Source organism: Ammospiza nelsoni, chromosome 2 (genome assembly GCF_027579445.1).
Source record: "Ammospiza nelsoni isolate bAmmNel1 chromosome 2, bAmmNel1.pri, whole genome shotgun sequence".
In the NCBI taxonomy this organism is placed as follows: domain Eukaryota; kingdom Metazoa; phylum Chordata; class Aves; order Passeriformes; family Passerellidae; genus Ammospiza; species Ammospiza nelsoni.
Window position 1 is genome coordinate 70,125,515 of NC_080634.1, and position 27,096 is coordinate 70,152,610.

General features: G+C 40.3%; 2 protein-coding genes across 4 annotated transcripts in view; both read left to right on the forward strand.

Annotated features, from left to right (window-relative positions):
- The window catches only part of UCHL3 (ubiquitin C-terminal hydrolase L3), a 41,048-nt gene extending 36,530 nt beyond the window's left edge, over positions 1-4,518 (forward strand). Inside the window, exons 7-9 of the mRNA XM_059466397.1 lie at positions 308-383; positions 2,965-3,023; positions 4,289-4,518. Coding sequence (XP_059322380.1) covers positions 308-383; positions 2,965-3,023; positions 4,289-4,372 — 219 coding nt within the window. The 3' untranslated portion in view covers positions 4,373-4,518. The remainder of the gene's footprint in view (positions 1-307; positions 384-2,964; positions 3,024-4,288) is intronic.
- A 5,822-nt stretch (positions 4,519-10,340) lies between these two features.
- The window catches only part of LMO7 (LIM domain 7), a 131,784-nt gene continuing 115,028 nt past the window's right edge, over positions 10,341-27,096 (forward strand). For 2 of the 3 annotated variants that reach the window (XM_059493258.1, XM_059493259.1), the window contains exon 1: positions 10,344-10,435. In XM_059493258.1, the coding sequence (XP_059349241.1) occupies positions 10,367-10,435 (69 nt within the window). In that variant the 5' untranslated portion in view covers positions 10,344-10,366. Of the gene's footprint in view, positions 10,436-27,096 lie in introns of all 3 variants that reach the window. The other variant, XM_059493250.1, reaches the window with a different exon arrangement.

A 27,096-nucleotide genomic window follows, 5' to 3' on the forward strand; every position in this document is an offset into this window, starting at 1 on the left:
GCTGATTTTACTTCTAATTCAGTAATGAAAAATAGAGTTTTTATGTAGAGCTATAATCAGAAGTATTTCCAGATACTTTAATGCATGGATTCTTACTGATACATGCATTGCAGACAGTTCCTTTGTATTCCAAAATGTCCCTCACTTGACTTCTGCCATTCTGTATAGATCCAGAATTACAATTGCTTCCCAATTGTAATCTCTTTTGTCCAGGTATATTTTATATTATGATGATACATGCTCATTAATCATATAGCAATAAGAGTTCAATAAACACAATTTCTTTCTGTCTTGTTTTGTCTTGCAGGCACCAAGTATAGATGAAAAAGTAGATCTTCACTTTATTGCATTAGTTAATGTAGGTGGTCATCTCTATGAATTGGGTAAGAACACTTTTTATCCACTCTCCATTTTTTAGAAACAAATTCAAGTAGTGATGCTGTTAACTGTCAAAGTTTCAGAGAGATTTCTTGATGTTATGTTGGGCTTAGATTCTTTTCAGCTGCATCTTAGGGTCTGGGGATTTCTTTCAAACAACTGCAGCCTTCTTCTTAGTTTTTTGGGATTTTTTTGGAGGCGGGGGAGTTTGTTTGTTTATTAGGATTTTTGGTTTGTTTTTTGGGTCTTATTGTTTTCCTTCCCTTAACTCCATCCTATTAAGGTAAAATGGTACAGAATACTAGACTGCATCCAAACTTCTACGGGCATTTATAAGGACAGGAAGCAAGAAAAATGGATAAACACTCAAAATTTCACAGGACATTTGTTATGTTTATGTTCCCAAGCTGCTTGTGGAAGTATTAAGTTAACTGTGTGCCACTTCAGAAATGTTAGCTGTATTATTAAGCAGCTGTGTTTAATAAGCACAGCATAAGTGATAATGTTTAAACTCAAATTATGTAGTCAGGTTACTAAGAGATATTAACACTCTGCAACTTGTTTGTAATAGTCTTGTATTTTTTCCTTTACTTTTTGTGGTCAGTAGACAGTTAACTGTGCAACAGTAGTCCTTATTTATTTTTGAAATACAGCTGTTTTTTCCTGTTCAGATTGTGTAGCACTTAGTTTTGCTCAGATATTCTCTAATGACTCCAGTCTTAAATATGTTGCTGGGCAACTAGGTTTTCCAGCAGGCTCTTCAGAAACCCAGCAAACAAGTCAGCATGTAAAAATTGCAAGTCACTGATCTTTCCTAACATAATTTTTGCAGTATTTTATGGTGATAAGACTTTAATCTTTTGAAAATCAGCATGTAATTAAGCAATGCCCTTAACAGGTGATAAGTAATCACAGCATGGGGCATAAGCAATATATAAGAAGTGCTTATGGTAATATTAAGTTGATCTAAGGGGTATTAGCAGGGATAAGTCATAACCAATAGGCACACATTTTTGTATTTTATGATGCTGTCTATTTGTCAGTGGACTAGATCAAAAAGGTAAGTACTGTAGGATGCAATAAATATTTTACGGCTCTAGATTTCAAGGCATAAGGGATGACTTTCACTTTTTCTGGTTGTCTGCTGTGATACATTTTCATTGTCCATGAATTTATGCTGCTTGAAAAGCTGACTACATACTATGATGAGCATGTTTACCCAATTTCTGTCGGTATGATGTGAGAGAAGCCCCATTTGAATTTTTCCTAAAAATAACAAATTAGAAGGAGAAGAGGCATTTAGTTCTGATGTACAGTGGAATGTCAATAGTACTATTTCTTTTGTTCTTAAAATAACTTCTCTGTGTACCAGTGGAAGGAAGCAAAAAACCCCCAACTTAAAAGTAGTAAAATGGAAGGTTTTTCAATTGATTCACTGGCTTCAGACAGTGTGGGCAGCATGTGGGCTTTGGCATGCAGAAAATGCTAAGGAAGCACATGGATATTAAATATATGTGATGTTTCAGTCATAGAAAACACATTATTTATAGACACATGAAATTAAAATGTTGTTCTGACAGTAAGGACACAAAAAAGCCCCAACATTAAGGTAAACTTGCAACAGTGCAGGGAATTCAGTTCTGTTTCCCTGGCATTTTCTGAGGGTTTTGCCTTGTATCTGCAGCCCTGGTAGTTACAATAATGAACAACATCTTGTTCATATAAATCCAAATGTTTTTCAACATCAAATCTATTTTTAGTTATGGAAAATGTAGTTTGGAAGTGTTGTCAACTTTGGTGGCAACTTTGGGGAGGGAAAAGCCTTTTACAGGGAAGACAGAGGCAAAAGGATTTTGTTTTGTATTTTTAAAGAAATATTTCAGATAACCTGACATAAGTTTTCATACTGTTAACTCATTGCAAGTAACCTGAAGCATATTTATATGAATGAAATTCCTTTTTAAATGCTGAGAATGACAAGCTTTATTCTATTGGAAATGCAAGGAAAAAAATATAAGAAAAATAACCATAGCAATCCTGTTTAAATGCTGGGAAAATACTAAATATTTAGAGCTGTTGGGTTTTGTTTGCTAATCTATTTTAAATAACAGAAACATTTTCAGTGATGCCAGACTCTTCAGAATGGTGGGTTTGCTACTCTGGTCTGTTGTGGAGTCCCTGATCACAGCTGTCAAACACCACAGACATTCAGCTGTCTGTCTGTGTAAATCCATCAAGCGTAGCTGAAATTTTTCTACTCTGTTTGAAAATTGAAGTACTATACAACCACTAAACCAACAGCATCTTACAGTTTTGAAGTTTTCAAATTAAATACTGAAAAATATTTCATTGTTTTTATTGGATTATTTTTTAAAAGCAATAGACTGTATATAATGATACTGGTAGAAGCAGTCAGCAGTGGAGAGACCAGGGAACATCTAGCTGCATGTGTGAACTTTATGAAAAATGTGATAGCATTTTGGAAAGCAAAGTACAAAAGATCTGCTTAAATAGTTTTAACTGGAAAAAACAAAGCTTTTATAATTTTATAAATGTGTTATTCAATCCCACTTTGTCTTCCAACAGATGGGCGCAAGCCATTTCCAATAAACCATGGGGAAACCAGCGACGACTCTTTTTTAGAGGTAGGGATACAGAACCTCCTTAAATGGTGCTATATGAAATTCTTGCTGTGTTTCTACAAAATTTATAAAGTAGATATATGAAAATACCTATACAAGTCTAGCTATATTTGTAGTTGGATGAGGAATAGAGCAAGTGGGACGGTGAGGCCAAATTAGGTTTGAAAAGAGATACTTTAGAACACTTACATTGTGGCTGTGGATGAGAGAGTATCGTAAAATAAATATCATAAGGGTCGACTACAAGATCAGACTGACTTATCTTCTGTGCTTAGATTTTCATATACTCCTGCTCCTTTCAATTAGTACATCTAACAAGAAGTTAGCAGACTGAAAACTTACAATTTTTCATCCTCTTTCCTTTGGTTTATAGTTTGATAGGTGTCACGCTGACAGAAGCTGATTTCCTTTCTGACCCATGCTAATGATTGTTCTTCTCTACTTTCACAGCTTCTTTTGGGTGCTTCTTTGTGTCATGAGCTCAGAAAATAATTGGAAAGGGATACACTGAGTTGGGAGGATAAACTGTCATCCCCACAGAATGATGCAAAGTTGAAGTTGAGAGAAGTCAATGCATAGATCTGAGTTTTATGATATCCAGATTGGATTAGTATTACAAAAGGAAGAAACCAGAGAAACTAAAACAAACAAAATAGAAAATTATTTTGTAGTCTAGAAGCATAGACTAACGTCTGTAAAGTTTGCAAATAATTTGTGCTTGCTTGGACAGGGGAAGAAATTGGATAAAGCTTTCCTTATTCTTTATGTGTCTTTTTCCTGTTTTTGCTGATAACATGTGTTCTCCAGATTGCACCCTAAAGCTAGATGAAGGAATTACTTAAAATCTTTCAATCACCCCACCCAGCTTAGATTCATCTTTAAACAAAGGAAAAATTTCTGAAGGCTGCAGTACTAGTTAAGGCAAACTTCAGAGATGCATTTAGAAAGTCAGAAAAGCAACACATCTGCTGCACAAAGTAATATTCAGTCACAAAAATCATCATTGCTAAAGGTCCTTCATAAAACTTTTTCTTTTAGGCTGCCCATATGAACACTGTAAGTAATCTTGAGTCATGGTAACTCACATCAGAAATACCATTTATGTAGGTTTGTCACACTATTTAGGAAACCTTTATGGAAAAATCCATTTTGGGCCTAGTTTGGATAAAGCATATCTTCGTTTTCATTTGTGTTTTGTTTGCTTTTTAATAACAAATATGATTTATATTGTTTTTCATTTTGATTTTCTTTGTACTTTTTTCCCCTAGGATGCAATAGAAGTTTGCAAGAAATTCATGGAACGTGACCCAGAAGAATTAAGATTCAATGCAATTGCACTGTCTGCAGCTTAAAAGCCTTTTCCTGTGAGGCAACTCTATTGCAATGTATTGTAAGAATAAAACCATTGCCATATGTTAATAGTACAAATTTTGATACTTCCCTAACATCTTGAGTAATTGTAGCATACATGGAATAAACTTTGCATTTGTCCTTGCTATATTTTGCTGCTTGTTCCTACTGCAACTTTGGGTATTTCTCTACAGGCATGCATTTCGTGCAAGATTTTTATGTGGTGGGTTTTTTCCCTTCCACCCCCTTAAAAGTTTTGGGATACTTACTATCTGTGATATTTCCTTGTAATAATGATGAGCTGCTTCAGAGCAGGATTGTCATTTGTATCATGCACAGGTAACATTTTGAGTGGAGTATGGTGATATGGCTGAAAACTTGGAGTATGAGGTTATCTCCATCCTTTATTTATAATGGTGCAAGAATACTATAAGAACTTCTTCAGGTGACTCAAGTGAAAAAAACATTTTTTCAGTGCATTATTTTAAAATAAATGTGTGGAAGAAAATAGGCAGAAAAAGGACTATTCTTACTGTTGGTGAGCACTAACATTTTAAAATTATCTTAATGTTTACATTTTGAATAAAAACTTCACTTTTGTTTCTCAAGTCTAATAATGTTAATAAATTGTCAAAAACTTTAGTTAAACCAATGTTTGCTATTTATATTATATGTGGAAAAATGACATGGGTTTTTGCCCCCGAAAAGGCACATTAAGAAATTCAAATGGTAGGACTGTGGAGGGCACACACAGTTGAATACAGCAATGTGAAGTACCTCACCTAACTGAAATAAATGATAGAAAAGTGATGATTGTTGTAATGAAGTTTGTTTAGCAACAACAAACAGACTGGAGGTTTTAAGGCAGCCATGATAGTTTGTAAGTTTGTCAGGTGGCATTACTGAATGCTATCTGATAGCCTTCCCCTGTGCCATCCCTCCCACTCCACCCACTGATCTTAAGGTACTGTTGACCAATTTCTATACCTGAATCAGTAACATTGTGGTTGTTTTGAGTTTGATCTTCCTGTTTGGTTTTGGGTTTGGGTTTGGTTTTTTAGCTAAGCAATCTTAACACTAGGATTCTTGTGAAGATTGGTTTGGGTTAATGTGTGTGTTTTTGACATTCCAGAACAATATTCCTTATTCACTCCTTTGAAGTGGAATTATTTAGGTTTGCTTCCAATCAAACCCACTGCCAAAGGAAACTGAGCCCTCCACGTCCCAGAGGGTGCTTTCATTCTCTATCAATTGTCATTGCAGGAAAAATGAATGGGGTTATGCCAGAAGCATTCTGGCGGAGTTTTCCTTCTTTATAGAAAAGAAAGAGGCCTGGCCTCTGTCTTATCACTTAAGAACATCTCTTGCACTCTAAAGAAAAAGTTGGCATGTCTGTCTAAAACATGTCACCTGGAGAGTCCAGTAACAGCAACAGTCTGTTTTCTGTAAGTGAGCTGCTTGGAAAAGCAAAGGAGAAGAATAACACTAATGAGCTTCTATTTTTGAAGCTTTTGCTTTTTCACCCTAATAAAATGCAGTATCATTAAGACTCGGTTTATGTTGCCATGCTCATTAGTAAAGCCCTGAAACTTGCTTTTAAATAAAAATCAGAGGCTTTAGTAACCGAACCAGCTGTGTTGTCTTCTTGCTAATATCAGCAAAATCAAATAAAGGTTGTCACCACTGAATTGGGAAATTGCATTTTTTAAGCTAATGATGACTTGGAGGATTGCCTTTCAAGTAAGCCATAATTAATATTGATAAGGCCCTTTTAGGATAGGGGAGAGGGTGAGGACAGAGAGGAAGTGCAGTTCAAAGCTGTTAAACAAGATACATCAATTGTCTTCTCTAGAGAAATATCTCATCATATATGATCTTCAGTGTTCAAAAGTGGGTTTAAGTAATCAATGGTGTGTCTCTGTTTTTGTGCAGCTGTTTATTGCAAAATCCCTTCAGAAGTGGAGCTCCTTGTTGAGTAAAAGGACTGACTAGACAAATTAGGACAAACATGATAAGGTTAGAATAGTAAATTTGGGGGGGATTTTCTGTGGTCATGCTGAAAAATACATCTTGAATCTTAAGTAAAAACCTATAAATAAGAATTCTTAGTATTTTGGCAGTATTGCAGTTTTGCTCAGCATCTATGTAGTCTTCAAATCAGTTGTTCTGCAGGGTAAGGTTTCACTCTTTTATTTGCCCTGTTAATTTCTGGTTTATTAAAATGTAAGATGGTACATTTTGAGATGCCAAAGGAAGAGCGGTGCACTAGTTTTTGTGCTGAACTGTATCTACTCACTGCATGGTCTCTTGGAGAAACTGTGAAAGACTGCACTGCGGAAATTCATCTCACCCAGCATGTACAGTGTAAGAGCCCTCCAGAGCTTGTGAGGCCATGCTTTGGCACAGGCTTTGGCACTGTCTCAAGGAGCACGGGAAGTAAAGGGATCTACAAGCTGCTGGAATATCTTCCTCATGGACATAACCTGTACAACATGGGTTAAAAAAGTGAAGTATGAAGACTTGGCTGACTTGTAAAGCTGAGCAAGGTCCTGCTAGAGGCTGATAAACCCTGTAGACCCCATGATGCTTTTGGCTCTGTGATGCCCCAGTGTCTGCATCATCACATGAGCTGTACAATCTCTGCTTATTAGCTCAAGCTCTGTGGGAAAATAACACTGTATGTTCTATCTTGTGCAGCCCTGCTAGAGCCTCAACACCTTCGTGTGGAGGAGCGTGGCTTGGCCATGGGCACACAGTGCAGGAAATCCCTCTGCAGTCTGGGCTGCCTGTACACCCCATTTTATGGAAATGGTGTGTGTAGGAGTGAGGAGGTGATGCATGCTCCACGCTTGCATTAATTTTAGCTGTGTGGAGCTGGTGTGCTATTAAACAGTCAGGATTGTTCAAGCTTTTTAAGTATATTGGTGCAAGTTTTCCTGTGTTATTTGCAGACATTTTGTTAAGAAATGATAATTTAATAACCAGTACAATGCCCTTTCCTTTCAGTCATGGCTGCATGATTCATTTAAGGGAAGAAGAAGAAAGTTGTTTTCTGACATTGAAATGTATGTTTGAAAATAAAGAGACTTAACAGCCCACACTTACAAAATAAGTACGGTCTTCCCTTAAAGAAAGAAGCCTGCCTTGGTAGAAAATATTATTGTGTCAAATATTTGTAGAACTCTTCTTGAAAAGAATATGACATAAGCTGTTGCTTGATTTATCCCCAGGAACACACACATTGAAAGGGTTTATTTTTGTCTGGTAGAACAATATTACGTTTGCTACTTTTGACAGCAACAATTAGCAGTCATATCTGGTATATGTAATCTTTCTCTGATCTAGGACTCTGGTGACTTACATTGTTAGTGCAAAGGAATAATAAAACTATTTTGGTTGCTCAGGCTCACATAGATAATTTATCTGTGACAGTTGATTTAAAATTCACTTTGAGGATGAGATTTACATGTTGGAACTTTTTTTACTTAGTGAGGAACTTCGACTTGAAAGTTGCTGTGATCCATGCAGTCTACTTAAACACTTAATCAAATTACATGATTACTCAAATTACTTGAATTACTTGATCTAAAACATTAAACTCTTCATTTGTAAGAAAAGTGACTTGATTTGTTATGAAGTGAAATAAAGCAACCAGAAATAAGTGAGAAATGTGATTTTTTTTTTTTAACATGACCTCTTTTGAAGCCTGTTTTATAGAATTCTTAGTTACTTTCTCCTACTTAGGGACAAGCACTGTACTCTTAAATGAAGTGAAAGTCCTTAAAAACCTGAGAAAGGCTGCTGTAGTTCTCCAGAAAAATGTTTGGTAACCTCAGGTAATGCAAACTGATGTCAGCCAGCAGCAGTAGCTGATACATGTTTTATTTAGACATTTTTAAGCTTTGTAATCATGGATGTTAAATAGTGAGATGAGAGGGTTTTTTCTGATGTTCAGGCTTCCCACTCAAGAAAAATGCAGATTCTTCATTTGTATCTGGTCTTGTGGCTGATCTGGCTTGGAACAGGAAAAAAGGGTAAGAAAAAACCCCTTGAAATTACAGCTTTGGTTATCATATTATTCCTTGCTGACTCCATAGCATAGATGTCTCAAATCATACCATGATGAGGAGCTAACTACATAACTTCTATACATTTGTAACTTTAATAAAAGGCCAAATTTCTCCCGTGGAACTTATTTCAGCAAGAGTCACTGCATTCTCCCTCCTGAGTCTAACACCAGCAACACTGATTTCCATATACCACAGAAACTGATGGTTCATAGCTTCTTGGCTTATTGATCTCCTAAAATTCTTATTCTCCATTCTGAGAAGGTTTTTTGTAAAACAAGATGTGTTCCCAAGTCAGCCTCTCAGGAGAAGTGAATTTGCGTGTAGTACAACAGCTTTAAGTTATCTTTTCTCAGTAGTCCTTTAAAAATTACATACGTTCTGCCATGGGCTATAATAGCAAAAAATGTGTGCAGCAACTCAGTTTTACTTACAGAAAAGACATGGAAAGAAAAAAATAATACAAAAAGTTCAAGCAGGAAAAGATCATAGAATTGTGAAGGTTGGAAAACACCTCTAAGATCATTGAGCGCAATGTTAAACTAACATTGCCATGTTCACCACTGAACCTTGTCCCCAAGTACAACATGCACACTTTTTGAACACTTCCAGGGATGGTGATTCCCCTACATCCCTGGGCAGCTTGTGCCAATGCCTGAGCATACTTGCATTGAAAAAATTTATCCTTATATCCAATCTAAACCTCCTCTGGTGCAACTTGAGGTCATTTCCTCTTGTCCTGTTGCTTGTTACCTGGGAGAAGAGATTGAGCTCCACCTCGCCACAGCCTCCTTTCAGGTAGGAGTAGAGAGCTTAAATACAATGTCAAAATGAATTCTAGTACTCTGAAAATCCCAAATAAACCAAAGCCAAAACACAACAACCTAATGCTGTGGATTAGTATTCTAGAAAACGGCTCTTTTCCCTGATACTTAACTTTTCTGCTTAGCACTTGTCCACTTCTGTATTGGAAGAAAGGATTTCACTGTTCAGCCAGCAAACCATCTCCCGGCTGCCTCCCGCGCTCCGGTTTGCTGCAGCACAGCGTGATCCCAACCTGTGGAGCCGTGCTGAGACCGGGCTGTACCTCTGAGCCTGGGATAGCGCGTGCTATGGAGGAGTCGCAAAAAATCTGTTGCACTGAGCCGGGCACAGGGACTCGAATGAGCCAGAGTAATGGGCACAAGTGTGGGTAGTGGGAGCTAAACCAGAGCTGAGGCTGGCGGGGCTGGGGAGGGAAGCATGGAAGCCGAGCCGTGCGCCTCCAGCTCAGCCAGGGCACCTCCGCCTCGGTCACTTTGTAGGAAAAGCGCTGGAAACAGAGCGTGGGTCTCTCACGCCCCCGTAGCTGAGGAAAAGGCTCCTAACTTCGTCCCCAGACGGGACACGCTGCGGAGCGCAGAGCCGCTTCCCCGGGAGCGCTGCCCGTGGCTGGCCGGGGAAGCCCCATCGGTGCGGAGGTGAGGGAGGCGGCCCGGGCTCCCAGGGCTCCCGCGGCCCCGCCGCAGCGAGGGAGGGCGCTGGGTAGTCCCGGCCGGGCGAGGCGGCAGGTGGCGGGGGCCGGGGCGGCGGGGCCGGCCCTGAAAGGTGCGATTGTCCCCAGCTATTCCTGGTATGCGCCGGGGCGGGAGCCGCCGGGGGCGGCCTCCAGCGGCCGGGAGCGCGAGGGGCGCCGCGTCCCGGCGGGAGGGAGCCGCCAGGCCCGCGGCGGCGCGGCCCCTCCCGGGCGTGCGGCTGCCCCGCGGGTCCCGGCGCTGCCACACGGCCCGCGGCTCTCCGGATTCCTGCGGCCGCGGAGCGCCAGCGAGCTCCCGGGAGGGGGAGTTCCGCGGGGAGGAGGCGGAGGGGGAGGAGACGGCGCGGGCAGCGTTTAAAGGAGGCAGCTGAATGACAGCGGCCGCCGCCGCACCCCGCTCGCTGCTGCTGGCCATGGACGGGAGAGAGGACGCGGAGTACGACTTCCAGGCGGCGTTCGCCGAAGCCCGGCGGTGGCTGGAGGTGAGGCGTCTCTCTGTGCTGCTGGCTGCCGGCCCCTCGCTGCCCCGGTCCCTGCCCGGGGTCCCGCTCAGCCCCGCACGGCGGAGCGCGCAGCGCGCTCCCGCGGGGCTGCCCCGCTGGCCGGCAGCGGCTCCCGGGACGCGGCCCCGAACCTGGGCTCCCTGCGGGCACATGCGGACTGCTATTTTTAGAAAGTATCGTGGCAACTTGCAGAAGTCTGTCTGTGCAGTATCGCCACCGCCCCCTCCTCGCAATCCAAATTAAAGGCTGGCTTGGTTGCCCTCCTGTCGTTAAGGCTTATAATTTCTTGCCATCTTGTAAATTACCTCTGTAGCGCTTGCTCCGAGACAGTCTGAATTAAAGACACTCCTTCCTGTCTCGAAAGAGTTCAGGACAGAGAGCAGCCTGAAATTAACACTCATTTTCTTCCCTCCTATTTTTAAACATGACTGTCTGACTGCACACAGCGCTTGACGTAAATATCCGTGTTTCTGTGTGACTACCCCGAGTCACACCGGGGCGGTACGTGCCACAGCTTGGGGAGAGAGTTGTTCCTGCATGTACCTGAGTGCCACCAGGGCAGCATCGGCTGGGCGAGAGAGGCTTGGGAGCTGAGAAATGTTAGGAATACTGAACAGCCTCCCTCCGAGTTGTGGTGTGCTTTTAAAGAGGAGCTTTAGAGTGCTGGTTTAGATGTTCTTTAACATATTAAGCTTATTTCTTTGTTCTTAGTCATTTAAGGTGAAACTTAGTGTTGTCAGCACCACTATCGCAGTAACTTTGGAAGGGGGAAATATTCAAAAAAAGGATGTTTGTTACTTTTTTACCCCTCATCTTTTAAAGCTTGTCAAGACCTGAGTTCAGGTTTCTTTGTTTCCTCTGTAAAACAATGACATCTAGTGCTTAAAATCTATTGAGGATGTTGAAGTGAGCGCACCAAAGGCAAGGGTATTGTGAATGACCTCCACAAGTGTCAGTTTTGTGTCCTCTGTTAATGTAGGTAATTACAGCAGTCCTGGCTTCCCCGTGTGTCAGTTCTGTAAGAGCTAGCTGTGGATTTAAGTAATTAAAGCATTCCTCTCTCACGTATACCTTTCTTACATTGCTTTCTTTAAATTGGCAAAGCTCGCTTTAAAAAGCTTCATTAAGGTGTAATGTTGACTTTGAAAATCCTACTTTAAGGGGTTGGAGATTTGTTTTAATTATTATTAGATTTCATATGATACTGGCTGGTTGTACCATTCCTACAAAAGGTTTTGTGTCTTTGCCTGCCAGTAGCATGTGGGAGCTCTAGCAAAGTAATATATGTAGTGTGCACTGTTTGTATAGGGGGAAAAAAACATATGCTCAGCTTCCCCCTTGCCCAGTCCAATTTGTGTGGCTATCCTTTGATATGTGAAAGCTGTTCTTATTTTAAAGTAACTTTTAAACTTCCCCCTTGGAGAAACATTTTACTGTAAAGAGAGTAACTTGCAAACCTTAAGGTATTGATAAACAGGATGCTAGGAATTCCATAATGTTAAAGGAAGATGTAAATATTTATTTCCCTATGAAATGAGGTTTGTGTTTCAGAAGAATCGTTGTGTTTCTCTGCGCTTTACATCCAGATGGATTAAAAAGCCAAGACTAACCATTTCCGTTGTATGGAAGAGTAATGATATTTTTAGGGTAATGAGGCATGTCCCAAGGTTGTGTGTGTCTTGGTGAAACAAAGTGGTGTATACATGACAGTGAAACTTGGTGAGTCCTAATGATTAAACAATTAGTTTTGAAGAGGAGGCAGATTTTCAAATATTTATGAACTTGAACTTCTGATGTTTTGGTAAGTTTTTGTGTACCAGCTTCTCCCTAACATTAGAGGAGATGAAAGCATACAGACACCAGCTACTATGTATTTAAGGGAACAAGCCAAAATATCTTTGTAAACTGTTACTCTTTCCCTTTGCTAATGAAAGCTTTGTTAACATATTTCTGTATTTCAATGGAGAATTTTATGGACTCTGAGACTTTAGAAAAAAAACTCCAACCTTGAAGCTGAGGGCTTTTTAGTAACAGGAATGAGCAGCTGTATTTGTCAGATCCCAAGAGGAGTAAAAAATACCCCAAAACCCCAAAAAATGTTACCCTGTATTTTTTGAAGTTTTTGGTGAGAGGAAACTGTGTCCTGGTCAGGTTCCTTTTCTGCATGTTCCCAGCTGAATTCTCCATGCTGTAGGGCAGCCACTGGCTCACTCAAATATTTGTTCCTAGTTCTTATGCTACAAAAAAAAAAAAAACCCCAGAAAGCCAAACCAACAAAAAAACCCCCAAAACTAAATAAACCCCAAGCCTCCCCACCCCCTGCAACCTAAACCTCCAAACAGCCCTAACCAAAAAAGCACAAGAGCTTGATTAAGAATAATAACAACAAAAAAATTGCATCTGATATCTGGTGTTACTTAAAGAAAGACTTTGTTCTTTAATTCAGGTTCATGTTGAGACATATTTTATGATAATGCAGACAAGGAATGTCTGAAGCCTTCACAGTGCAGAGACCTCTTAAACTGTGGTCCCCAACCTCTTGTGTTTCATGTGTTGGGAGCTGGGAGGAAATGTTGCCTGTAACAAGAGCTGGAGTCACTGTGGAGCTGCCTGTTGAGGATGTCTGCTTCTTTGGGGGAAGGAATGGTCATTTGCTGGGCAAAACTCAAGCTCTTCTCAGGTGTCCTTTCTACAGAAGGCAGCAACATTTAGTGGTGTTGGCTTCTTGCATCTGAGACTTTTGGCACTTTCTGAGCTCTGCCTGGAGCAAGTGGTGCTGATCAAACTCACCCAGCCTTCACCTGGCACCTCAGCTGGGCAGATGGTGCGTGCTGAGAATAAAACATTGGAATACCATGACTTGGCAATAGTTTCTCAAAGAAAAGACTGAGGAGAGGCCTCATCACAGTCTCCAAATTCTCATGAGGGGAAACGGAGGGCAGGCACTGATTTCTCTCCAGTGACTGGTGATGGGACCCCAGAGATTAGCATGGAGCTGTGTCAGGAAGGTTTAGCCTGGCTATCAGGGAAATGTTTTTCACCCATAGGTGGTGAAAATGGAACAGGCTCCCCAGGGAAGCAGTCCCAGCACCAAGCTTGGCAGAGTTCAAAAAATGTTGGGACAATACTCTCAGACACATAATGTGACTCTTGAGGCTCTCCTGTCCAGGTCAGGAGTTGGACTTAATCCTTATGGGTCCCGTCCAGCTCAGGATTTTCTCTCATTCTATGAAAGGTAGAACATGTTTGCCAAAGCTAGAAATAGCTGGGTTAAAATGTTTTACTGTGTTCTGTTCCATATTATAACTTCAGCAAGCCAAAAGCTGTTCCTCCAAACCAAAGCATTCTTCCCCCAGCTATTAAATATCCCAGACTGCCGAGTCTGTTTTCCTGCCTCAAGATGTGGGAGGGCAGTCTGCCTCTCCCTTTCTGCAGTCCACCACCAAGTTCACCCTTGTGAATGAAGGGGAGACACAGTACCTCTCTCCCAACACATGCTGCACTGTTTTAGGAGTGATGCCCTTTGAAGAGTTTGAGAGGAAAGAAGTGTATGCTGTTTTCTTGTAAAATGTCTCAGCTTCTGATTCTACTTCTGTGTTTTAATCAAATTCTAATATTCTGGTAAATGTCTATGGTTCGAAATTGCTTGCTAAAGCAACTTGAAACCTGACCCACAAAGTCTGTAAATCTTTAGTTAAAGTGCCTTGAGGCAAATAACGCTTGGATTTTTTTCCCCCTGAAGTAGTCAAATGTACAGATCCAGTCTGTGGAGGGTGGCCAGCGAGCGTGTGCCTGAATGAATTGTTGGAGTGAAGCTGCAGAGCTGTAGGAAAGCATGTGGAGCAACTTCAACAAATCCACTGAAGTGAAAAAGGGGTATTCAGCCAAGTAACTATTAATATTGCAAATTATTACAGCTCTTCTTGTGAGCTGAATTTCTTTCTCTAATAACTCCTGTGGAGTTGTAAGTCAGTTATTCTGAGAGGTACTAATTTCATCAGAGTGTGTTGAGATTGTCAGAATCAGGACCTTGGAATCCTGGAATTGCTCCTCACGCAGGGACACTGCAGCAGAAGTTCTTCCTGGTGCTAAACACTACCCAGTGATGATGGAGAGATCTGTTTCACCATGAAGATTTCTATAGCAAGATAAGGTTTTTATCAATTTTAATAGACAGTGTTAGCAGAAGGAAGCCCAGCTTATCTGGACAGCAACTAAAGCCACTCCTCTCTGTCATGACCATTAAATAGATAGTGAAATTGCTTAATTATTTATTTTGAATGCTGATGTGTATTGACAGCTGCATGCATTATTGCATTACAGTGGATGTTGGAAATTACTTAGGGCCTTTCTTTTCCAGGAGAAAAAAAGTTTATATATATGTATGTGTGTGTGTGCACCCCCTGCCCCCATCCTCTCAAACCTACTCAGAAAATTGAAAAAGCAGATTTGCAAAGTAACTTCATAGAAAGAGTCTGCTTGAGGATAAAACTTGAGAATCAGGACAACTTATTGAAATCTTTTGGTTTGGAACAACAGTACAGCAATCAAATTCAGGGAATGGTCTCTGACATGTGGTCACCAAATGTTTCTTTTCTTTTTTTTTTTTTTTTTGAAGCTGTTTGGAGTTTGCATTTCTCCTGTATATTTTCATGGCTTCTGCAAATGCAGCTAGAGGTCTAGCAGTGATGTTTTCCCTGTATTTGCATAGAGATCTTACCCCAGTGATTATTTTGTTTTGTTTCTCCCCCAAGCATGAATCTAATGCATAGAGTCTGGTATGGGAAGAATAACTGTGGAAATAGAAGACTAATTTCACTGTTCAAATCCTCTTCTTTTAGGTACCTTTATTTAAGGTGAACTAATCAGTATGAAAAAAAGAGTAGTGCTAGAATAAAAGATGTGTGAATGAGAAGGCAAAATCTATATATTCTGTTCCCTAAACCATGTTTAATACTGGGTAATTCTGTCAAGTCATAAAACCTGGGTGGGCTGGTTTCTGGAGAACTTCCTACAGCACAGCTGCCAAAGTCCTGGCTCACGTTTACATAAGGGGTGTATTTAACCCTGCTTTAGGTGGATGCATCAATATTTTATTACTGTGTGTATATTCTTGGCAATGTGTATTTCATGGAATACATCTAAGTGTATCTAGTTGATGTATAAATATTAATTGATGTATAAATGTGCATGTTGTGAACTAAATACTGTGGGAATTTTAATCCTGGAAATAATATTCTCTCCATTGCCTGCAGACTATGAAAGTGCTGTGGTAAAATGCCACATAATAGGGCTAGCAACAATGTGTTAGAGAGAGAGGGTGACAGTAATGCCCTTTGATCTGGCTGAACACTTTTCTCTCTTTCTTTGTCCCCTTGCTTCCAGATCTCAGGAAAGGTGTCTGTAATATGTTTGAGAGGAAAAGGGGACTAATTTTTGCTTAGAGAGTAAAATCTATTTCCTGGTTTCTGCAAGGTGGGTTTATATATTTTCAAGTCTATATTTGGAAATTCTCAGGGATAATCAAAAATCTGTCTTCACATAGTCCTGTGTGATGGGCATGCATAGCTTTGAGCTGAGTTCACAATGCAGTTTCCTTTATGAAGTTTCTCTTTGTAGTTTTGAGCGTTGTATTAAAATTTTGCATGAAAGCAGCATCTGCAGGCACTTTGAGAAAGAATTCACTTGTTGACTGTAGAAGTGGATATGTCTTCTATACTGGGGAAATGCATTGCAGTTTAAGGGGAACTGCAGACAATTCTGACCAGGCTTTTGTTTTCTTCCAGTCTGTATTTTGTGGTTAGCAACTAGAGTTAGTTGTGGCATTACGTTTTTTTTTGTTTTTTCTCCTGTCCTTTAGTTTATTTTTTTGAACTGTGTCCTGATCCTTTCTGCAGTTTTGTGGGTCAAGCATTTTTTTCTGCCCATAGTTTAGGGAGAGGGTGAGATGATGATAATGATTTCCATGTTTAGCATGCATTGCCCCCTCCTCCCCCACTACTATGGACTCACTTTTATCACCTTTTCTTTGTCAGGTGCTTTTTTTGGTCTAAATTTTTAAGTTTATAATGAGCACTTGTGCATATTATGTTAGACAGTGACCTTGCTGAGCTTTGGAAAACACTTGGGTTTTATTGTGTTTTAAGAACCAGATACATTGCAGCTGTTTCTTGTACCTACCACTCCTCCACTTTAAAGTTCCTCTATCCACTCCTGCAGGACATTTTTTAAAAACAAAACAAACCCCGACCTTTTCTGCTTAACAAGACTAATACAGCTCTTAACTATCATTTTCTAAACAGGCTTTCCAGCTACAGCAGTTTAATGAAAAACAGCATGTGCTCCCAGACCCAGTGTACTAGAAATGCTTCTGCTGGCCTAAGGTGTGCTTGACACACCTCACTTATTATCCAAATTATCTTGGGAGGAGTGTTTTGGTTTTGCTGTTTTTCACATTTCTGAATGCTGTCAATCCAAGTGAAAACCTAACTTTAAAGGAATGTAGTGAATAAGTTGCTTTAAAATAGGTTCTGTTGCTCTTCATGCTGTGAGCTTCTGCAAGGTATTGTGAATTTAGTGTTTATTATTAGTGCTAATTTTTTATTTTTCCAATGAAAAGAAAGATGTATGGATCTGACTCACAGCATGCTAGCTTCCAATTGGATACTTAGCTGTAAAACTTTCATTTGTGTTTTATTGAATAGAGAAACCTAATTTCAGCAGTGTTTTCCATTTGTGGTACAAAACATCTGGGATTATCTTGGAAGGGCATGAAGATTATAAGACTTGCTTTATATTTTTTTGCCAGTGTTGGCACACGTTGTGCAAATGTTGGCACATTTTTTTAGTACCAGCTCATGTGAAAGTTCTCAGTTTTGTTTCTGGATGTGATTCAGCTTTCAGTTGTTACTATTAGAAAAGAACACAATATACTAACTTTGGGCAATAGTTATTACTGTGTTGGCCAAAAAAGTCAAAATCCTTGTAATGTATCACAGATTTAAAGGAGTTAGTGTAGCTGAGATCAGTTCAGCTAGCACAAACAGTGAAATCTGTTGTTTGGGCCGAGCTGTCCTCCTCCAGCAGATCCCACGACAATGTGGTTTTGTGTTAGTGCTGAGATGTTATCCCAGCAGGGTGTCATTGAAACTCCCGTGCTTGGCCCGTGCTTCCCCTGCCTCCTTTTGCTGTGTCAGTGGTGTTCCTCTGATGCTCTGGTGAGGTGGCTCAGGGGAAAATCAGAGTGTTTTGTGGTGTTTGGTATTTGCTTGGCTCCTGAAAGGCAAGAAGGAGACCAGTGCTCCAGCCAGGGAAGAGGTAGTGCTGATGGGGTGGCCTTGTGGCAGCAGCTCGCTGTTGGGCTGCAGCTGACTGGTGGGATGAAGAGAGGCAGGCACCTGAACTCAGACAAGCCATCTCTCTCCCTGGAGGTTTCTCAAGTCAGCTGCTTCTGCCATTGCCTGGCTCTCTTCCTTACATGACTCAGGAGCTGTTTGCTAGGTGCCCAGGGTCGAGGTAAAGGCTAGACACCTGGATTAGGGAGGCTGGCTTCCAGCCATAAATAACTTCTTCTGGATGAATTTCATAAGGTTTGTAAATACAGTTGGAGCTGTTTTAAATAGAAACTCTGCCAGGAGTTTCTGAGCCAAAGCCTGTGCACTGACTTCTACTGTGGAAGAAGCAGTCCTTGTGTCTCACTGAGGCTGTGTTGGTTGGGAGATGGTCCTTCAGAGGTACTGGGATATCTTGCCCAGAAGTTCTGCAGTCATCATCACCTGCCCTTTGCAGGGGCAATCTAATCCCAAAACCCATTTCCAGTGTTATTTGTAAATTCTTACCTGGAATTGCTTTACTGACCCTGCTATTTGTTATTTGTTTATTATTTTTTCCTTCAGGAAGGAATTGAGAAGTCTAGCTTCTGAAGTTTGATCTGAGATTTTCTGTGTGGTCAAATGACCATGTCAGCTAATAAATCAAGATGTGGTAAAGAGCAGAAACAAGTGTGGGATGTTTTTTCTTCTTAGTTTAAGGAAGTGGATGAAAAAGCAGCCAGTACACCATGGGGCTCCAACATGCCTTTTGTGCAGCTGGTGTCAGAATTTGGGGATGCTGGAAGAGGTGGATGGATGCACTGTGTCAAGTTTTTCTGCCAGTGGTAGCCACATAGCCTGGGTCAGTCATGGCAGTACTGTGCCATTTGCTGATGCCTCCAAAAACAAGTATCCAATTTCTATTCATTTGGCATTGAAAGAAGCAGAATGTTAAGCTTGATGATCTTTAAAAATATTTTCCAACGTTAATGATTCTCTGAAGCCAGATGTCAAAGTGGTTGTGGAGGAGGAAAAAATAAAGATCCAGGTTTGACAGTACAGCATTGGAGGAGTTTTGTAGCATTGCCTGTTGCACTGCCTTGAAATGTTTCTTTGGAAACTATTTAGGATTAGGTGAAGCAGGGGACAAAGGCATTACTACATTTTTGCTCTAGGAAAAACCTTTTCTTCCGTGTGTCACCATGCTCTGTTTGCCTAAACAGTGCCATTGGCACTTGATGCACCTGAAAATGTAATCCTAAATGAAACAGGGCCAGACATTTGGTTGCAGGTTCTTTTGCAAATATAAGGCGTTGTAAAAAAAATTGACATTTGACTGTCTTAACTAACTGCAAGGGTCTCACCTTGGTGTGTATGTGTGTATGGGGGGTGAATTTGGTTTATTGGTTTTTTTTGAATGTCAAGTGGGCATCTTCATTGTGAGTTCTCAATATTGAATAAAAAGGCTGCTTGTAGTTGATCTTATTCAGACTGAATGGAAATGGAGTGAGGATGAAGGCATGAGCTCCAGGTACAGATGGATATCTTTCACAGACATTTGCCTGATGCTGTGGAGGAAAAAAAAATTCCCTGATATAATAAACATCAACTTGATGATTATTCAAGAGGGTATTGCTTCACACCTACAAGTCTTACGTGTGGATGAAGTTTTCAAAGCCAAATCCCCATTAAAATGCACAGACTGGGTTGCTCACTAATGACCTAGCTTTCATGTGTCTGATAAAATCCCAAAGTCCTCTGTGTCTTTGGGGTAGGTCTGGCAAAGTGATCTCAGACTCCAGGAAGGTCTGCATGTCAGGTGTCAGTGGAATAGGGCTGGGATCTGTGCGCTCCGAAGACATGATAGAGAAGAGAGGCTTGGAAAGGGACGAGGAGAAATGTGCACCTCAAGTTACTTGTAAATAACTACTTTTTCCTTCATTAATTTCTCACCTTGTAAGTATTTAAATAGTGAAATTTCATAGAATGTGCCAGCTTTTTCAATCTGTTGTTTTCTGGTGTTTTGCATTTTGTTTTGCATTTAGCCATTTAAAAGATTGGGGGAATGCGGTCTCAGACTATTCTAAATTTCTGAATGTGTTACTACAGTTATTTTAATTTTTCACATATTTTAAAATTAGTATCTCATCTGCTTTACTTACCATGGAACATGGAAGCCTATTGTTATACCTGACTGAAAAATGCTTATGTGTTCCTTTTTTTTTCTTCTCTTTCTTACCTCCAAGCTAAGAATTTCTAAAATAGTTTTTTTTTTTCTTTACTGTGGTAACTGAAATCTTGTGTCAATCCATTTCCCAGTAGAATCTTTGATCTTTCCTTGTGAAAACTCTCTTCCTTTGGAAATGATGGTAAAAACGCGAATGTTCTTTCCCTAAACATACTTAGATATACCATAGTCAAGGAAGATAACGCTGTTGTGTGATTCTCAGTGCAATGGTTAATTTTTTTTGTCAGAACACAGGGTATTTACCGTGCACATTTCAGCACCAGGGTTTGGCGTGTGCAGGCAGGCAGGTCTCTTGCAGGACCCTTGCGGGCTGTGGCAGTGCAGCGGTGGCTCCCAGCAGCGTGGCAGATGTGGCTGGGATGAAGCTGGCAGCAGTTCTGTTTCCTGTGTCTGCTGCAGTGGTGGCTTAGATCTGATCCAGCCGTGCACATTTCCAGTGGTGACTCATCTGATTATTCTCTCTTCCCCCTGTGATTAGCTGAGGAGGTAGGATAGAGGAGGATGTCTCTCTGGAGGTGGAAAACTTCTTTGTCACGCTACATTTCCGATATGGGGGAATGGAATGAGGAGAGGATATTGGTGTGTCTTGGCTGTTCATAAAGGTGTGCCAGCCTTCCTCACCCTCCTCTTATTTTTGTTGTTTCCTTAGAGTGTTATCTCTAACCCAGCTGTGCTGTGGCTGTAGCTTGGCCATGTCTTACCTTTATTTTTGCACTGTTCTGGAGTATGGGACAGGTGAATCTTGTGCACACTCAGCTGAACACACACCACTGATCCTGGGGGCAGGATGTGGAGATGAAATCTGGATCTCCAGGTTCTTCTCATCTCAACCTCAGTGTTTCTACACTCAAGTAAAGTAGTGTATATGTCTTTTTATTTTTGGGTGTTTTTTTTTTTTTTTTTTTTTTTTTGTTTTTTTTTTGTTTTTTTTTTTTTTTGTTTTGTTTTTTTTTTTTGTTTTTTTTTTGTTTTTTTATTCCTGGAGGCAGGAAATATGTATTCCCATTTGGGCAGGGGCACTTTTCTGCAGACTGCTAGTGGAGGCAGATGTGAAGTGCACCAATTTTACTAATTTTTTAATCTACCAATGCATAAAATGTTGTTTAGGTTGCATGTAGTGGTAGTAATTTTTGATGAGCTGAAAACTGAGACTTCTACATGCTTTGATATTGTCTGCCTACCTGATGTAGGCTGGAAATTGGAAGCAGCATGGCTGCTGACACACAGAAGTCCTTGTGAGCCAGTATAGGTCTGGCAAGAATACCCACAGCATTATGCAATATAAATATCCTTTGAGCGTAGATTGCTATGCATTAATTGAAGCCAGACATAGGTCATTGTTTCTTCATCTAAAGAGCCTGGATCTTGCTCACTTTTTTTTTTTAATGTTTTGTGAGAGAAGATATGAAGTATGAAACTTGCTTCAGTGCTTTTATCTGTCAGGAAGACCTGTTTACCAAAGTACTAGTACACAGGTGCCTCAGCTATTGTTAAAATACAATGTCTCTTCAGCCTTTCAAGAGCTTTATAGTCTTAGTTAGGGAATGCATCATCCTTATCATGAGAAGTGTCTGTTGGAAAAGCTGTTCTTGAGAAAGCTGCTTCAAACCCGTTCATGTTTAGAGATTTGTGGATTTCATGTGCCCTTTTCTTTCCTTTATTAGATCTTAATGACATATTATGAGAATTAAAGTCTCTGTGTAAATGTTAGTATTATGTATCCCCTCCTGTCTACTTTTCAAGTGGTTTTAATCCTGGGATTTGGAAGAGAAATAGGAACATAAGGGATATGCACCTAAAAATCCATCCCATGCCTGGGACCACTCTGATAGACAGTGTGATGTATTGACAATCTTGGTGCACAAGAAGGAAGATTTGAGGTTTGAAGGTTATGGTAGCACCAGCAATCAAGTACTGAACACAGCTGCCCATTAGATGCATGGTGGTGCCTCAGCTTAGAAGTTTTGGTCATCATCTCAACTTCCACCAGCAGCTCCTGTTTACTGGCTCTGTTTAAATGATCATGTCTTTTTTAGCATAGGTTTTATGGTAATGATGCTCTCTGGTTTTCTGCCAAGAAAAATCTGGTTTTGATATTGGATTCTGAGCTGTGGGTTTTTGGGAAGTGCTTAGAAATAGCCATGAGGTTTCAGTATGAACTAAAAGTTCAATTGTTTCCTGGTTATGAGTTCCAGGACACTTTCTACTTTACAGTGAATTTGACCAGGATCTGTTGCAGTAGCTCCCAGTGGTCGCTAAAACATTGCCTCTGCTGCTGTTGTTTCATTGCTACATGAAATTTAAGTGACATGGTTCAGAATATTTGCATAGTGCACTTCTCTGTATTTAACTTTTTAGCATAATTAGGCTACAGCACTGTCACAAGAACACAGTTTTGGTAATGTGGGATCTTTAATGACCTCTGGAACATTGCATAAGTCATAGCTGTCAGGCTGCAGTTGTGAAAAAATCTCTGAAGCAATGGCTAGTTTCAGGGAGAGTGTTCAGCAGTCAGAAAATTGGCATAATGCTGTTTTAGGCCATAAAACCCCTTGCTTCAATTCATATTTTAGGGTCAGTGGGAGCTTGCTGATGATGCTTGTTGCAGATATCACATGCTGCAGTCACAGACGATGGGGAAACTGCTGCATAGAGCAAACAAGCAGCTCATGCTCTCCCTCTGCATAGATTCATTACTGGAACCAAGTTACATATATGCAGTCTGGAAATACTAGAGGTCTTTGATCTTTAAAACTTAATGTTTGAAAATGTAAATGATGCGCTCCTTTTGATCTGCTTCTTAAATTAAATGGTAATTGTGAAAATTACATTTGGCAGTTTTCCACTTAAGGGCTTGTACTTCTCATTTCACACTATGTTAATTTTAAGCTGTATGTCCTTGCTGGTTTTCTGTCAGTGAATTCTATTGAGGGGGTATTCCTTATGTTTCTGCATGGCCTAATTGTCAGCAGCGTGTGTATTTGGTGCTATGACTTCAACATGCAATTCCTCTAAACCCAGATGCCAGGGATTGCCAGTTGTGCCTGTATGTCCATGACTAGGGCAATGGGAATCACTGAGGCTGAGCAGGAGGGCACTGTGAGGGTTTGAGCTGTGTGTGCCCAGGATGGAGACCCTGGCTTGTTCACCTAAGGTGTCAGGAGATGCTTGGGCACGTGCTCCTCTGCAGTCTGGTGATGGGTCCTCACAAACATCTGCTGATAGCAAAGTAGCAGAGGCTTTTTATCTGTGTGCTTCTGTGCTCCTGGACTACTTGCCTTTCCAAATTACTGGCATCATCTAATCAAAAAACTACTGGATAATTTAGGGCTCCTAAAATGTTGATGAAGCTCATGCAAAGCTCAGTCTTTTCCTTGCATCAGCTTTCTAGTGTGTAGAGGATTTGTCTCTTATTTACCATAAATGATGATAAAGACTTCTCTGTCTTTGTCCTGTTTTCTTATGAAAGGGGCCTTTGAAGTCTGAGGGCCACATCAAACTGCAGCAAGTAACTCACAAGTTTATTCAGAAACTTATCCCTGTAATAGGTTCTTTTAAGCTCCTGTTGGTTTAAAGCCAACTCAAAATCAGCTGCTGAACTGAAATGAAGTTGCTAATTACCCCCTTAGCAAAATCACTTTGTGTACTTTTCAATTATTAATATTTGTTTCACTCTGCAGAGATTAAATTTGTGGGGGAGAAGGTTCAAGGTTGTTAGTACTGAATGTCTGCCACAACTTTAGGATGTATTCATGGCTGGAGGAGGTTTTCTGTGGGTTTTTGTTTTATTGGGTCTTTTTAGGAGGAGGTAAAGATTCTTTGTTTCAGATCCTAAACAGTCTGTGGAGTGAGGTTTTCTGTTTTGAATATCATCATGTGGACCTTCTGCTGTAACTCATGCTACAGTCCCCAGATTTGTCTTGCTTCCCATCTTCTGTTGAATACCTTTAGGGATGTTTGCATTAAGTTCAGCATCATGCTGAATTAGCATATTGCTGATTTTGCTGATTTCTGTTTGTCTGTGTGCTGGCAGATTGGAGCATTCATCCCCAGGAATTTGCATAGGATGTTAAACAATCTGAGCGCTTTAGTGGCGCCCATCAGAGTGAGGAAATTGCCCAGCTGAGGTGAACAGGAACATTGCAACTCAGACCTGCTACAGCAGCCTGCCTGGGAATTTGATTTTTTTCTTTTAAGCTCAAAATAGAAAATATTTCCAAGTGGCGATAAAAACAGTTTCCAGGGAAAGTAAATTTTAAGTATCTTTCTGAGGTTATGGGAAGCATTTACCTTGTGTTTGTGCTTCAGAGTAACCTTTCCTTATTAATTTTTTTAGTAAATAATGACTTTAAAAACCTTCCAGATAAGTTTTCAAAATTAAAATGAGCTCTTACATTTTTTTAAAGTTGGAAATTGGATGCTTAAAATTTACCTCTCTTTGCTGGGGTGTGGAGGATTTGGGATCATACTGTTTCAAAATTTCTCCCTCCTAAAATGTTCCTTTGGCTTCTGCAACATTTTAGGTAAGGAAGACTTGTAGAATTATTAAACCCCTTCCTCCCCCCACAATTTCACTTTTATACGTGAATTTAAATTACCCGATGGAAATATTTGTGTGGGAAGCAGAGGGTGCCACAGAGGCCTGCTATCCCTTCCTGCTGTTAGCACAGAGACCCCCACCAGAGAGGGCTGGCTATGAGTGGGACCCTGCAGTCTGTGCAGTGCCATTTTAAAGATGTTATTTTAAAATATCATGTGACGCTGAACTTTTTGTTTTCACAGTTCCTTCGTAGTGATTAAACTAATTTGAGGCCTAATTAAAGCGAGTCATTAATTAAAGCAAGGAATTTTTTGAAGTCCAGATTTTTTTTCTCAAACTTGAAGAGCTTGAAACAAGTGAATTTCATAGTTTGAATTTCATAGGTGCCTAAGAGCAGAAAACTTGTATTTCTGGTGAATGATGTAGCCAGTTTTAAACCTCTCTCACTGCTCCTTTAAGGCTAGCCCAGAAGTAAATAAAATAAAATAGAAGACCTTAAGCTTCAGACCAAAGCTTTGATTTTGAATGAATTGCTCAGGATGAAAAAAGAAGAGGTGGGTGTGTTCTGTTTCATGGAATTTAAAAAACAAACAAACACAAAGTAGTGTCTGCAGTCAGGAGAGCTTCTTTCCTGGAGCCAGACATTCATAAACATTCTGGAGGTCTTCACTTGACCCAATGTAATGTCATTTTTAGCCCTGTTTGGGGGGGTCTCACAGCCTCTGCAGAGTGGAAGGTTTTCCTAGAGACCAGACTACAGAGCTGCCATGGCTCTGTAACCCTCAGTGCAGCTCCTGTGCCAGAGCTTGCTATTTCCTGTAAAACTCAGTAGGAACAGGATCCTGATAGGACAAGTCTCCTTCCTTTTTAAAGTGTGACAATCCCATTTCTCTTGTAACCAGAAAAATAGATGGTTAAACAGCATTGGGCCTGGTTGTGTTCTTCTTGCCCTCCCCTCCTACTGGCACTATAGGAAAAGGCTTGACCGTGACATCTCAAGCTAAACTGGCTCCTCAGGGGCTTGGTTACCAGCAGAAATGTAGGTCCTTGTTTGAAATCTTAGGAAACTGAAAGGGCCAAGATTTAGGGTTACATAAAAATATAATACAGTTGTACTTATATGATGGCTTCCTGTACCTACTGGAAGCCATCAGACGTCCTTCCCAATTTTATGATAAATAATATATGCTGGGGTTTGGCATTAGATTATAAATGGTGTTTAATTTAAACCCTCATGGTTGGATAAAATTGGCTTAGACAGGCTCTACTTTGTTTTGGTTCTCTAGAGCTAATCATTTACAAATTGCTGAGCTAAGGGGCACAAATTAATGACATTCCAGCATCTTAAAATATCCCTTACTATGTCATACTGAGAAAATGTGTATTCTGCATTCAGATGTTATGAATTTCACAGATGCTTCATTTATGTGAAAAATTAGAATCAAGACAGAAGCTGAGTTGCTGTTTTGTGTCAGTTACTTTGTTTATGAACTGCTGTGTATTTTTGAGTAGCACAGAGATCTTTACAATGTTTGCAAAATGGCTTTCTAGTAAAAAGTTGCAAAGAATTTTCTGCCATAGTATTTCCCCCATGTAAGGTTTTTTAATATTTTTAATGGAGATACGGGTTTCACATGTTTATTCACAAAAAAATTCTCTCGATGTCAAAATGTTTACTTCTTAACCCAGTTTCACTTTGTGCTGTTTTCAGATTTGTTAAAGTAACAATGTCTTCTATTGAAGAGTGTTGCAACTTTCCAAGGATTCAGAAGAAATTTTGCAGGGATTTTCAACTTACCATTGCACTGTTTATGAAGGAAATCTTTTGTTTCATAATAGGATGTTTTCAAATAATGTTAAATATATGTTTCAGAATTGTTTTACTGTACCCCTTTGTTTTTGGCTAAATGTGTTTTGGGTAGTTACGTTGTAGCCTTCTTCCTGCATGTAGGTAAGAATGTTAACAAGACTTTTGATTGTTTTGTTGGATGTTATTTAATTTTAATTTGTTTTTTCTGAGTAATTAATGGACGATGGGTAATTTACTTTATTGACCCCAGATTTGTTCTTTGACATCTATTAATAAATCTAATGCAAAGACTGACAGTGACTTTTCACAGCCATATCTTTTGATAGAGATATCCATTGGTATGAGTTTTGTACATTTTAAAGTGTGGCCTTGACTACTACAAATCTTTGTCCAAACAAAACCTTGAAGGGCAACCTCCGAATGTCAAAAGCTAGTAAATCATATTTGATTTTTTTGAGGTTCTGCTGCCAAGCGTCATTACCATGGAATATTTAGTCACCAGGCCTTGGGGCTATTTCAGTTTGCCAGGTTTCTGTGTACTTTCCCTGAATTCAGCAGTGATGTTGCCCAGGATCACTGGAAGCAGCAGTGGAACTGGAATTATCCAGGCTTGCAACTTCTCCAGCATGTGTGGGTTTGGATGAAGGCAGGAGACCAAGGTGCAGCAAATGTTGTGTCCCTGTTGCAGACCTGAGGCAGGGTTATGTAGGGCTGTGCTGGGTGCTCTGCTGG